The 14,333-nt window shown below is 38.3% G+C and overlaps 1 protein-coding gene across 1 annotated transcript; it reads right to left on the bottom strand.

Moving 5' to 3' along the window:
• Positions 1–9,786: 9,786 nt before the first annotated feature.
• gpr68 (G protein-coupled receptor 68) lies at positions 9,787–14,072 on the bottom strand. Its single transcript, XM_084742551.1, has 6 exons — positions 13,781–14,072; positions 12,028–12,177; positions 11,265–11,398; positions 10,920–11,142; positions 10,514–10,694; positions 9,787–10,427 (listed from the first exon to the last, which is right to left on the bottom strand). The coding sequence occupies exons 1-6, from the start codon at positions 13,877–13,879 to the stop codon at positions 9,958–9,960; spliced, it is 1,257 nt and encodes a 418-aa protein (XP_084598677.1). The 5' UTR covers positions 13,880–14,072; the 3' UTR covers positions 9,787–9,957.
• Between the last annotated feature and the right edge of the window lie 261 nt (positions 14,073–14,333).

Here is a 14,333-nt window from a genome sequence, read left to right as displayed (position 1 = left end):
AGCGTCATCACTCACTCACTAAATCAGAGTCATCGATAGGGCCAAAAAGAGCCAAACAGAAAGCTACATTTATACACTAGAAAACAATTCATCAGTACAGGAGGTGAAATGCAGCATGGACTCAAACATGCAGTACTAGAAACAGATGAAAGGTATTAACATACATGACAGCTGATTTCCTGCATATGGCTGCTTTTCAAAGATTTTCTCCTCAATAAACACATCTTAACAATAATGAGGCATTTTTTAGATAACCAATGATGTGTAAGTCCTGTGGGATTCACAGATAGATGAACACAACACATTCCACAGACTGAAGTTGGATCCTGACTTAAAATTCACATTATCTTGTGGCCTTGATCTTCAAATGTATAAATCTGACAATGGAGTATGTGCACAAAAGCTAAAGAGAGAAACACTGTGGATGACTCCGGAAACACACTTCTTTTTTTGATGAGTACTTGTAGTGCTTCATCACTTTATATTTTGTTTTCAAGCACTACTTTTTACTGCTTGTGATGCAGTAAATAGATGTCTTTTTATTTTGGTAATATGATTGTCGGAAAGCTACAGCTACTCATCCACCATGCCTTAAAGTGTTATGTATTAACTGCCAAGCAGTGTTCCTGTATGAGTTTAGGAATGATATCCAATTAATCTCGTGAAATGATCTGAAACCGGAAATAGTGAGCACTTGTTTGGCAGTATGTCAGCTCTTAAAAAAAACTTGTCACCTCCAAAAGAAGAAACAGAAACATCTGTCACACATTATGATCGATAATACCATTTAAAAAAAAACGTCTTTTTTTATGTATGCTTCTGATGCAGCTTAAATGATTTGCTTCTCAGCAACAGTCCACTTGGAAAAGTGACTGTGTGTATGTAGTCTGACATTCAGTTATTTTTCAATAATGTATGTCATTTTGTCAGATTTCTTTTTTTTTGCACAGATTATAATATATTTAGATAAAAATGTAATGCACTAATCTGAAGTATTTTGTGTTGAGCTATTGTGTTCTTTTATGCACTTTTATAGCAGTTGTGCTGGATTCTGATTGTGCCTTTATTAGTGTTTTTTGAAATCAGAAATAAAATGACCTGTTTGTCTGATCTATGCAGGCAAACCATCTTTCTCAATGATCTCAAGTGCCTTTGTCCACTATCATCATACCATATATAAAGTTCAAATTTAAACCATGTTTCAATAGTTGCGCAAAAAAATATGGGACCTAAAATTGAGCCTTGAGGCACTCCTCTTAGTTTGTTATTATTTATTTATACCACCACTAAATATCAAAATCAGATCTTACATAGTTGTTTTTTCTTTCATTTTCCTTATATCTTTTCAGTGAAGGTACATGAGTAGTTGCAAATAGTACTAATTCCATAATATCCAGAAATAAGTATTACACTGATTATAGCCTATAGAATATGCGTTGTGCTTCACAAATGAAGGGTAATCCTGTTTGACAAAAAATTGATCTGACCTGTCCCTCTCAATGAATTTCAAGTAGAAGTGCTGATTCAACTTTTTTACTCAAGTAAAAGTGACACTAGAGGTAGAGGCTATGAAATGTGCTCAAAATATTCTGTAAAAGCAAGAAGTCTCCCTCTGAAGGACATTTCTACTGGCTGCTTCTGTGCAAAGTTAACTGAACCTCTTTTTTTGTATTGTTCCATTGTTATCATGCCATTCAATTATTTTTTCATTTTGTTACGTCTTTTTCATGTTATGTCATTTTTCATCTTGTTACATCTATTTGTCTTGTTACATCTTTATCGTGCTGTTCCATCATTTTTCATTTTGTTTTGTTTTTTCATCTTTTTCATCATGTTGCGTCTTTTTTGCATGGATACGTTGTTGTAGTGTCATGAAGAGTTTTCATTTTGTTCCTTTTTTTCATCTTGCTACATCATTTTTTTGCCTTCTTACATGTTTTTTTGTCTTGTTACATTTTTTTGTCTTCTTACATCTTTTTCTTCTTGTTACAGTTGTTAGTCTTGATGTATGGAAGGTGGCACACATTGATGCACAGTTAAAATAATCAGTAATTCTTCTCAGATGAATTAAAACAAGCTACAACAAGTAACCAGTCTGTTAAGAAAATGTTAGGAGTTGAAAACACAAATATTTGTGTTAACATGTTGCTAAAAGTAAAATTATGTCAGAAAAATAAAGTACAGATACCTGAAAACTCTACTTAAATACAATAACGCCAAAGTATTTGTACATAGTTACTTCACACCTTTATCACCTTTATTTTTTTACACGAGTAGGAAAAGATGTTATGACTAAGACTTGTACCGGTGATAACACAGGCATATAATCATTTTGGTTTAACATAAGAATTACCTCCGTGCAGTGCATACAGGGTAATATTCTCATTTTATTTCCACCCTGCCTGAAGTGGGGAATGGATTTCATGATTGTCTCGGCTGCATTGCTTCATTTCATGTCTGAAAATGTTAATCCCAAGACAACCGTAGATGGTCAGATTGATTCAGGTGTAGGGCAAATGGTAATAGGGTACGAGAAAAGCACAGTGTTGGTGGAATTGTGCAAACAGAAAGGCAAGTGATGAACGATATGTCGCTACTGTAATGTGTTATTAAAGAAAACAGCATAACAGTGGAAAGGAACACACAAAAGCATGTATCTTACTGTAGGGATATCTGCCATGGTGTCTGCTTGTGCTGAATACATCGGTGTCACAGTTAACCAGCCTCACACAAATTTACCTTCCTGCTTTAATCACTATACATGTGTGATTTTAGTGAATCTTTCCCAGGCAGAAACATGCTGTTTTCACTTTGAGACTGTTTATACAGAGGAGGACAGAGGACTGATAGAGAAGTTGACCTTGGAGTTATAAAATGTCATCACCTCATCATTTTATTCTGTAAGGTATTTGTACGTAATTTTGTCATAATTAGTGTATGAATTCTTAAATTATAGCTGGAATGTGTTTAGTAAGTTGACCAAAAAATTCATCAGTTAATCTAGGAGTCAACATTTGCTAAAAGTTTGAAGAAATTCCTTCAAGGCGTTCTTGAGATATCATGAATTGGATGACCTGGAAACATAATGCCTCCAGCCATAAAAACATAAAGGCAAGACAGTCATTTAAAAAAGGGGGGTTTCAAGAATTCTGAATCATAGAGGTCATGACACAGTGATGACTGTGCGTAAAAAATATGAGGCTTATCAGTCCAATAGTATTCAAGATTAGCTCCAGACTATCAGACTGGAGCCAACAAACAAAGGACTCAAAAACACAATAGTACACAGATAATCAGTCAAAAAAAAAAAAAAAACCACAATAAAAGGTATCCAAAAGACAGTAGGCTTAAGCAGAGTCTGCTATACAAAAATCTGGTCAAATCTAGAACAGAACACCAGGGAATATGTCTAGAACAACACACTCACACAACTGAGAATGAACTGGCAACAGACAAAGGGCAGCACAAGGACTAAATACACAAGGGAGGGGGAACGAGGGACAGGTGAAACCTATTAGGGCGGGGCAGGTAATCACACAGGAGGGAAACCCACAGGGGCAGGAAGTAAAGTACCTGAAATGAGAGACAATGGTGAGTATCAAAATAAAACAGGAAATACTGATGCACACCTGAAGCGGGTACACAAGTTCTCGCCCAAGCGGCGCAACACAAGATATATGAGATCTCACGATACCTTCACATCTGTGTTTACGTGCTACCTGGAAGTGACTCAGACAACAGAGAGAGATCTGCTCAGAAATAGTGACTTGTTATGCGCACAGTTGACTTCTCAAACTTTCAACAAAGAAGAAAATGTCTGAGGACTTCGACATAGAAGAAGAACATCATTTCTTTGCTGCAGCCGCGCCGCTTGGGCGAAAGCCTGTGTACCCACTTCAGGCGTGTGCCCAAGGATCTGGTCTACAGTTGACATTTAGGCTAAAAACATGATGTAAATGGCGTCTTTTTGGGTCAAATTTTAATGTTGCAGCTTACAGACACTTGGATTACACCACACGAGCAGTATGGAGACATGTTGTGTTTTTTTTGTGTTCTTTTTTAACATTTTAAAATTGGTCACCATTCACTTCAATTGTACTGGATTTGGCTGCAACGCTGTTTTCCGCTGAAGCTCTGGGAGTGTTTTGTGAATTTTGGGTGAACTATGGCTTTAAATAGATTTAAATCGATTCCATTTCCCTCTGTGAAGTAATACTGCTCTTGCCTATTCAGATAACTGATCTGCTATGGCCTTTACCGAAACCCCTTTGCAAAATATGATTTTCTCCCAGTAGTTCCTCCTAACCCTTCTGTATTTCACAAATGTAGTGAAGGACAAAGGGAGAAGTAGCATCTTTACACAGTTAAATGTTTCATCTCATCAGGCTACAGTTCATCCTTTTTCTTTAATTACTTGCAAGGTTCTGTGGTGAGCCAATAGTTTCATTTATTACAATATAATCAAATATACTTTAGTACATTTAGTTATTTCATATCTTTTACTGGTACTTTATGTTTCTGTCTTGAATGGAGTAAGAATTTACAGAAAAAAGAAGTAAATCTAGTCAATATTTTATGATGTAACGTTCAAGAATGGAGGAAGTTTCAACTTCTTCTTCTCTCTGCTTCTGTTTTTGTCACACTGTTCTTCTCATCTCCTTTTCAACTGTGACCTCTGACCCCAGCACGACCCCGGTTTAATGTGACTTCCTGCGGGACGACAGCAGCAGCCAGCAGCAGCTCATACTGCCAAGATTAATACACACACACACATTCACATGCATGTTCTGCCTCCTCATTACACACACACACACACACACACACACATCTGAAGTCCCTTTCTGTTTGCACTATTTGCACACTTCGAGTATACACACACACACACACACACACACACACACACACACACACACACACACACACACACAAACGTCAGAACCAGAGGAAGGATTCTGTTACACAAACAAATACAACACTTCTGTTTTCACACACTCATTTTCAGCTCCTGGTTCACCTGACCGCTGTATTTATTAATCTCCTAAAAACAATAAACACTAATAACTCACATCCAGCCAAGCATAACATCACTTCATTCAACCAACACTGATGTGGCAAAATACTGCAGCTGTTGAAAGCAACTTAGAGTGACCAAACATCCTGAAAAATTCAGGACAGTCCAAAATTACAAGCAGCTGTCCCCAATCCTGTCCTTTTTTGTGCTGAAAATTAAGCATTACAGTAACAGATAATGACTAACACATGATTTGTCAAAATGTTCTGGTCAAATCAGTGTTGCAGGCTCTAATCCCTGCTTTTAGATAATAAAACGTCATTTTTAAACAGCGTTATCAATGTGTTTGTGTGTGTGTGTGTGTGTGTGTGTGTGTTATCTATTGTACTGATTAGCTTATCATAACATTGTTGATGTCATTTGGTCAGTTTAAACCAGATGATGGAGAGTGCAGCCGCCACTGTGGGAGGAATTTGGGATAAAGAAATAAAATCAAAAAAATGTTTGTGTGTTCACCCCAAAATCAAAAATATATATTTTGTCCACGGCCTGTAGCGTGACCTTCACATCTAGATTTTTTTGGTATGAGTTGCAGAGTTTTGGACAGATCAGCTGTAGAAATGTCTGCCTTCTCTCCAATATAATGAAACTGAATGACACTCGACCTTTGGTGCTCAAAGCACCAAAAAAAAAAAAAAAAAAAAAAATACATTTGAAATTTTGCGCCTAGAACAGACAACCCAAAAACCTGACCCTGATTAGTGGCTCTGAGTATGACTTTGTATTTCTTGCTGTGAGTTTTTGCGTTCTACACACTTGGAAGGGGAGAGTGAGAAGAAGATGCCACTAAATTCCTCACACTGGTCCTTTAAATATACATGATTTGTAGTCATGCACATGGCTACATGACGGTGGCATCAGATGAAAGTCTTGGGATATCACCCAAATAGATTTATTCTCAAGAGACCATCAGTATCCATCAAATACCCTGATAGTAAAAGAAGTATCTAACTGAAATCTTCAGAACCATATGCACAGTGAGATAAGGAGGCATGACCAAACTAGAAGTTGTCAACTCAAGGTCAAACCACAGGGACCGTCTAGATAATCAGTCCTGAATCGATGCACTCGTCACAAGTTCAAGAAAAGAGTTCCCTTTGATGAGACTGCCAGCGTCAGAAAGGGAAGGCTGAGGTCAGAGTGAAACCACACAGACGCACACAGACACGTATGCACACAAAATGAGAAGCTGTCCTTTTGAGTTTCAAAAGTTTTATAAAAATATTCTTTATCACATTCAACACTGTAAAGATAAGACCATTTCCACATTTACCATTATGACAAGATGCTTTAACCATAATATTATATCTCTGTAACAATTAAATATTCCACCTTAAAATCTCACTTAATATTTTTTGAAAATTTGACCAAAAGGTTTTGACAATACTTTGATAACATTTAAAGTAATGCTGTAACAACAAATTCACTTCTGACCTTCATTTTTGACAGTATGTCATAGATCCATAATAACACAAGTTATGAGCATAATGTTATTGTCCAATAATACAGTGAATTACTGACAGATTCTTAACAATATAAAACTATGAACATATCAATATAGTTCCACTCATGCATGCAAATATCAATTTATGTAAACATTAGACATCATTTCCCTCAATATTTATTCTCTTATAGCAAAGAAGCAGACCTGGACAGATTCATGCCAGTTACCTTAAGACATTTGTAAGTATTAGAAACCTCCTTGTCAAAGTTCATGTCAAGGTTAAAGTTGTGGGACGAGCAAAAAGGGAAGGACAGTCCAGTCAAATGATGAGGAAATTACTTTTAATGAAAGACTGTGTAACTTATGAAAAAATAAATAATTTTCCTCTTACAAATTAGAAGTGTTACGGTTTTGGGATTCAGTTATTTCCTGTTTTATTTTGTAAGGGTCTTTCCTCATGTGTCTTTATTTACTTTACTTCTGTCCTTGTCTTTCTCCCGCCTTCTTTGATAACTGATTAGTTTAACCTGACCCTGATTAGGTTCCCTGTGTATTTAGTCTGCATATGTCCCTCTTTTCTTTACCAGTTTGTCCTCTGTGTCAAGCACCTGAGCATTTGCCTGGTGTTGTTTCCCTCAGTGTTTCTGGATTATTGCCTGTTTTCTGGACGTTGATTTTCCTGCCTCCCCCTTTAGATTTGTTTGCCTTTGGACTGGCATTTCTGTTTTTCCTGGTTACCTCACAGTTATCAGTCCAAAGGCCATACTGGAGAGAATGGAGTGAAACATACAAACTAAATACAGAGGGAGACTCAGGGACAGGTGAAACTGGAAATCTGAAAGGCGGGAAAAAACAAAGACAGGAAGTAAAGTAAACAAAGACACAAGAGAGAAGACAATTACATAATAAACAGAAACTAACTGCAATCCAAAATGTCAAAAAAAAGTTAAATTCTTAACCACTCTTGCACAATTACATATACTAAGGAGTTTTGCTGCTACAGCTTCACTTGGTCTGTTTACAGCCACTAGCTTATGGTTGCTAATGCTAGCTACCCTCTAATGCTAGCAAACTTTACATAGCTATTGCTGTGTAACAGACCCAGTACTGGTGTGCTATGTACTGAGTCAGTTTCCTGACTTAGTGGCTCTTCTTCACTTGTGCTGCTGTCACACTGTGTTTTAGCATTTACACCCATCTCTTATTGGTCAATTATTGACAACATTCACTGTTAGCAAAAGTTACACAGTCTTGCTTTAAAGCTAATGATTTCTAAATTCTTGCTAATGTACTATTCTAAAGTCTCAGGTCCATGGTGAGGTCTACATGCTGAACAGAACACTGTAAAAAGTTGAAAGTTGATCCGTTGCTGTCATATTGTAAATTTAATGGCATGAACAACTCTAATATATTCAACACCTACCCAGAATCCCATAGGTAGGCTATTAGCATTCAGCCTTTTAATTTTACACATTGTGTTCATGCACTGATCAAAACAATTAGCTACCATGCACTTCAGGACGTGCTCCTTTTATAGTTGTGATGTGGTATCTGTACCGCTTCAAGTAAAGGTTTTGTTCGTTTTGTTCTGGTACTAAAGACTCTGTCCTGGGGCTTATGTCAAAATGTCGCCAGACTATATGTGTATGAATCTGCCAGAGCTAATGAAATGAAAACATGGTTTTGGTAGATTCATTTTGTTCGAGGGCTGAAGTTCAGTGACATCTTTTTAAAGGAACACTGGTACCACTTTCTAATAAGCCACCTTTTATAAAACTTCACAAAAGTTTAAAAAAACTCATTTGTTCGTGCTGGTGCCTGTAGTGTAACTGATTTAAATACTCATGGTTTAACGAGTAACATTGGGGTAACAGTTGCCTATTTTTTCAAAGTTACTGCGAGGGTCTTGGAGGTAGGCACACCATAGTTTCTCTATAGCCACCCCCAAAAAGACTTCTGGCTATACTACTACTGACAACCTGAACATTTCTGTCAATAATGGCTTATAACTAACCTATAAAGTATTAGTAATTCATTTGTTAATGATTAAAGCTGTATATATGTAACAATATATTTATATTTATATCCATTTTGTTGAGTTGTGAACTTATATTATCCCAAATATTTCAAACAATTGTCAAAAATCTGAGAAATCTGTAATTTATTCAATGTAACAGTGCGTTTGCTACTAGCCATTGTTAGCTAGTTGCTATACTTTACATAAAAATGGGATACGTTGGATAGTTCAGACAGTGAGGAAGGAAGTCGGCTCACATGACTAAATGCTCAGTGAACAGAAAAATTATGACATAATATAATATGTGTAATTCATGGCACAGTTCCGATTTTAAAAAAACACGTAATATTTTTTGCAGGCGTGACTTTGCCTCTCTATAAAGGGTACCTTATTAGAAAGTGATACCATAATACTGTTATTTCAAAAGAATATCAATCAATCTACACCTCCAATCAGCTCCCATGTCAGAAATGTAAACAGGTTAAAACAGATTAAGATACTCATACAAAGTGTCAGTTTAGCTGATGTATCAGAGAGAAGCAAACGTTTCAGTCCAATGCCACTGGATGATGATGATGACAATGATGATGATGATGATGATGTAAACACAGCTGGATTGGGCAGCCAGCTCTCATTAGGGCCACTGCTACATTAAGCCTTACAGGCAGGTTAGTTGTGGTCAGTCTCTTGTGCGTTCTCCACTCCCTCCTAGCTTAGTTAAAGGGACAGTTCACCTCAAAATCAAAAATACATATTTTTCCCCTGGCTTGTAGCACCATTTATCCATCCAGATAGTTTCGGTGTGAGTTGTAGAATTTTGGAGATATCAGCTATAGAGATATCAGCCTTCTCTCCAATATAATGGGACTAAATGGCACTCGCCTTGAGATGCTCAAAGCACCAAAAGCATACATTTGAAAAAATCAAAACCACTGTCTCTTCATGACCCAGTTACTCAAGGTAATTCACATACATTGTTGTGAGCAGTTAAGTATAGGAGCTACTTTCTTTCTAGCCAAAAAGAAAGTAGTTCCGGTCAATTCTAAAGCAGTTACAGTAGGTTCTACTGCAGAAAATAGTTCCTACATGAAACTGTTCACAAGAAAGTCTGTGGATTATTTTGAGTCGCCAGGACATGATTTTGGTTTTGAGTTTTTTGAACGTTTTTGTGTGTGTGTGTGTGTGTGCTTTGAGCACCTAAAGCTGAGTGCAATTTAGTCCCTTTATATTTGAGAGAATGCATAAATGACAGCTGACATCTCCAAAACTCTGCAATGCAAACCAAATTAAGTTAGATGATAAATAGCACTACAGGCCCTGGGAAAAACATGTATTGTTGATTTTGGGATGAAATGTTCCTTTAAGATTAGTCTTGTCCTCTTAATTCCACTACTCCACTACTTCCTGATTGCTCCTTGGATAATTTCAGCTGCTGTTCTTGTCAGTCTCTTCAGTCCTCTCTGTCTTTTGGCTCTGCTCCTCCACGGTTATCACACAGCTGGGTTTTCCATCACTGTCCACACATTTGTCTGTGTTTCTGTTATTTTGTTGGATTAAAGGTGTGATCGTTTTTTCATCAGTCTGTGTGATTAAAGTTGTGTTTTTTCTGGAAGTGTCTGTTTTTGAGCTGTTGAGTGTGCTGGTGTGTGTGAGCAGCATCACGGTCGGATGGCCGTTGTTCTCGTCTGTGGCGACCTCGTGGGAATCGGTGGCTGGGTTGCTCGGGCTGGCATTGCCGCGGCGAAGGCAACAGCAGAGAAACTTGGCAACAGGGCGGAAAATGGCCCTGTAGAGGCCACGGCGAGCGCTCTCACTTACGAAGCAGTAGAGGGCGGGGTCAGCCACGCAATTCAAGGAGGTCAGCAACAACGACAGGTGGTAGTAGTTAAATATTCCTGGAAAATAAGAACATAGGACACAGGGTTAAGACAAAAGATTTCATCCTCAGTTGCTGGATTACTTTCTAGTAAAGAAAGTGTACCTGCGATGAAGTTGCAGTCCCGCTCCAGCAGGGTGCGCACTAACAAGAAGACGTGGTAGGGGGAGAAGCAGACGAGGAAGATGAGGATGGTGCTGCTGACCAGCTGCCTGATCCTCGTCTTCTGATCCGGCTGTGTCCCGGCGCTCCGACCCACAGCACGAAGGACACACAGGTAACTGATCTGGACAGAAAAACGTCAGGATTATTGTCAACTAACTGGTCTTCCTCTCTGACAAACCTCTGAATCACATCTTCATTCTAAGGACTTTTTCAACATGGTGAACTGATAGGTTTGCGTGTCTGAAGACAGAAAGCAAATAAAAATAATATAAATAAGATCATTAAAAAATTTAAATTATGTGATCAATAACAGATTTTTTAAAAGGTTGTGAAAAAATTATCCCACCGATAAAATGGCCAGTGGGAACATGAAGCCAATAGTGAAGCGGTAGTAGTTGATTGGACGCTCCCAAGGCTTCATGGGATAGTGCTCGAAGCACACTGATTGGTTCTTCCGGTCTTGGCTGAGCTCCTTATGGCGGAAGAAAACCACGCCCACAGCAATCTCTTTCAGCCAGATGATGGCGCTGACAAACCACGCTGCTTTCATAGAGCGCAGCGAGCTGAACCTGGAGACAAAAAAGAGAGAGATGAGGTCGATTCTAATGAAGTTTTAAACTGATTCAACTGGATCAGCGCTGAGGGGCAGTGGTGACCAGTCAAAGGAGCTTCAGCTAACAGTCAAACTCACCTTAAAGGATGGACCACAGCCAGGTAGCGGTCCAGACTGATGCAGCACAGGAAACCAATGCTGATGTAGATGTTCTCATAGAGCAGGAAGCCACACAGCTGACACAACCATTCTTTGTGACGCCAGTCATCATCCTAACAGACAGATGTGAGAAACCACAGGTGACGTTTTATATAGATCAAAGCAGGTAAAACAGGACTACTACGTAGATAAATGAAAACTAACGGTAGATTAGACCAACAGCGTATTCTACAATGAAAAGAAATCACCCATTCTTACCTTACGGACCCCAGTCTCAGTTTAAAGAGGTTTAAAAAAAAATGGGAATACTGCTCAAGCACTGGTCAAGCAAGAGTCTCATTATATTGGAGAGAAAGGAGACATCTCTGCAGCTGTTATCTCTAAAACTCTTCAGCTCACACCAAAACTATCTAGATGCACTACATGCCAAGGGAAAATATGTATTTTTGATTTTTGGGTGAACAAAATTTTGCACTATCCAAATCCAAAAGTCCAGATTGAGCAATTGAATTTGAAGCACAGCAGTACACAGACAAAGAACCATAAATCAGGGAACCATCTTTTATGAAGACATTTTTAAAAGAAAGTAGGAAATTGCAAAATGAAAGAACTTTATTCTGACTTAGTAATTAGCTTTTTTTATTCTAAGGATAGACACTTATCTTAAGTGAAAGAATCCCTAAAGACGTATGAAGGAATTCAGCCAATTACATCGCAGAATTAATGAGCGGTTTTGGTTTACCTGGAAGATGTACTGGAGCCACAGTGGTAATGATGCCAGGTACAACAGATCAGACACAGTGAGGTTCATTAAATAAACTCCCAGCTCATTCTTCTGCTTCAGCTGCAGGGCAGCGTGGTACAGAGAGTACAAGTTGGAGGGAACGCCAATCTAGAATCAAGAAGATAGTTGACTGTGATTATTTTGATTCTCTGACACCAGACAGACACTGCAATCCTCTGTTACTTAATTACTAAAACACACATTTAGAAAACTTGCCTCCTTTCTGCTCAGACAACCCATTACCAGACAAGAACATCTATTATATACATTTTCAGAATTCATGCTTTTTACATCTGCCCACAGTGATGGTGAAGCACCTACTGCAATGCCGCCACAATTTCAAGAAGCAAGATTTTTGTACAATCTCAGTTTTCTTTAAGATGCATAGAATTATGTAATTGTATTATAATAGAGTTTCCTGAGTTCACCTGACTGTATAAACTTAATAAGGAAACAACAAACAAAAAGACAAGTCCAAACTTCTCAATTTAAACATTATTCATTATTTAGAACATTTTATAATTTATTTAGAAACATTTTATTATTTATTTAGAGTATTTTGTTAGCTGTCCATGGTTGGTTAACTCCGACTAGTTGAGCGGTGTCCAGTCTTTCTGGTCGCTGTCATTCCCACGCTCCCTGCAGTGATAATCAATTATTCGGGGGGGGGGGTGCAGTTAGGCTTAGACCTGGTGTGCAGTTACACCTTAAACTAGGCCTTGTAAATCTAATGTGAGTGAAGATTTAGCAACTGGAAAGTTTATTTATCGCTTTAAATTAGTTAAGAAGCAGATTTTGTTAGACTGCTACAGTGACATGAGTGACAGTTCACAAAGCGTTCTTCATACAACGGATTCCACCTATTAACGCTCAAACATGATTGGTTAACAGCAGTGTGGCCTCAAGAGGGAGGACGGCAGTTTCCAGAGGAAAGGAAAAGTTCAAAATAACATCTAGCTTTTGTTAAGCCTGTGTCTCGTAGACATAAATGAGCTCCAATTAAGACTTTGAGACTTTCGGCTGCTGAGAAATAACCTTTGTCTCGTCTCAGCCCGAGACTGATTTGAGCCTAACTGAGACGTTCTTTTTTGTCTCACTGCACTGATCTTAGATTTATCTTAAATAATCAGGTCTTGAGATAACAGTTAGACCTAAAAGAAACCTCAGCTGTCTCAAATAAGATCTTAAATTTGTCTCAGTGGCTAAGTGAGCTAGAAAGAGACACCTATGAGATCAGCAAAATCTCCTATGAGGCATTTAGGAGAAACAGATGAGACTTCAGTGAGCTCACAATAAGAATCTCAGTCATTTCTCATGAGACAATGGAACTGTGAGAAACAACATTTTCCTCTGGGTTGGACCCCTCTCGATGTAACAGCGTGCCACTGCCACTGTGCTGCCCCACGTCACACGTCATGAACTCAAAACTCCCAACATACACCTACAACATCAGCAATTCAAATACTAAACATCATCTCACTGACGCAACATACAACTGTGACTCATGCTGCAGTTTGCACACTTTCGCTGAGCTTGCTCTTTAAGCATCAGTGCTGCAATGTCGTGTTTTCAAGGAGGAAGTGGCCTGAGATGTGACAGTTTCCTGTGTCACACTGACCCAAACTTGGAAACCGATCTTTTGTGCGCTAATATAGAGTCTTCAGACACTCTGACAGTTTTGTTCATGTGTTAAACATGTTTACACACTCACCAACAGTACGAGGATGTAGACGCAGGAAAAGAGATACTGGTGGATTTCATGGCTGATGGTGCAGTTAATCACATCCTCCTCAGACATGGTGAACACCATCACACCCCACTCACGCTCAACGCTACTTCACCTTTAGCATGCACACACTCACATGGATGTCTTCAGACATGTTCACACACACATGTGCAACTCAGAACACACAAATCGCATATAAATCTTCATGTTGGTTGCAGCACTCAGTGTTGGCTCAAACTTGGCTCATGTGGTTGAAGATTTGTCTTCTCCGATTGTGTCGTCGAGTTTAATATGGCCACTGTGGAACACAGAAAAAAATAGCTTGTTAGTTATTATAAACATTTGACTGTGTAATAGATTAATTCCTGTCACTGTTGTGCTTCAACTTTTTTTGTTTTGTACAATTCCAGTTCAATTCATAATTTTTGACAAGTATTCAACTGACTGAATACAGCACAGAGACATGCTGTTTAATGTTAAAACTGGTCAACTTTAAATCTACACTGAATTGCTGAAGTTGGAAATGTGTGCTGTGGTC

This window comes from Lutjanus erythropterus, chromosome 18 (assembly GCF_056507025.1).
Source record: "Lutjanus erythropterus isolate fLutEry1 chromosome 18, fLutEry1.hap2, whole genome shotgun sequence".
Lineage (NCBI taxonomy): Eukaryota > Metazoa > Chordata > Actinopteri > Lutjaniformes > Lutjanidae > Lutjanus > Lutjanus erythropterus.
Note: the sequence above shows the minus strand (reverse complement) of the source record. Positions and strands in the feature narration are given on the sequence as shown.

Excerpts from the sequence above, each read along its gene's own strand:
- gpr68 (XM_084742551.1), bottom strand. The coding sequence starts at position 13,879 with ATGGTGTTCACCATGTCTGAGGAGGATGTGATTAACTGCACCATCAGC. Across the intron at positions 12,178-13,780 it reads TCTACATCCTCGTACTGTTG|ATTGGCGTTCCCTCCAACTT; the intron begins GTGAGTGTGTAA and ends TCTTGATTCTAG. Across the intron at positions 10,695-10,919 it reads TCCCACTGGCCATTTTATCG|ATCAGTTACCTGTGTGTCCT; the intron begins GTGGGATAATTT and ends TTTTCTGTCCAG.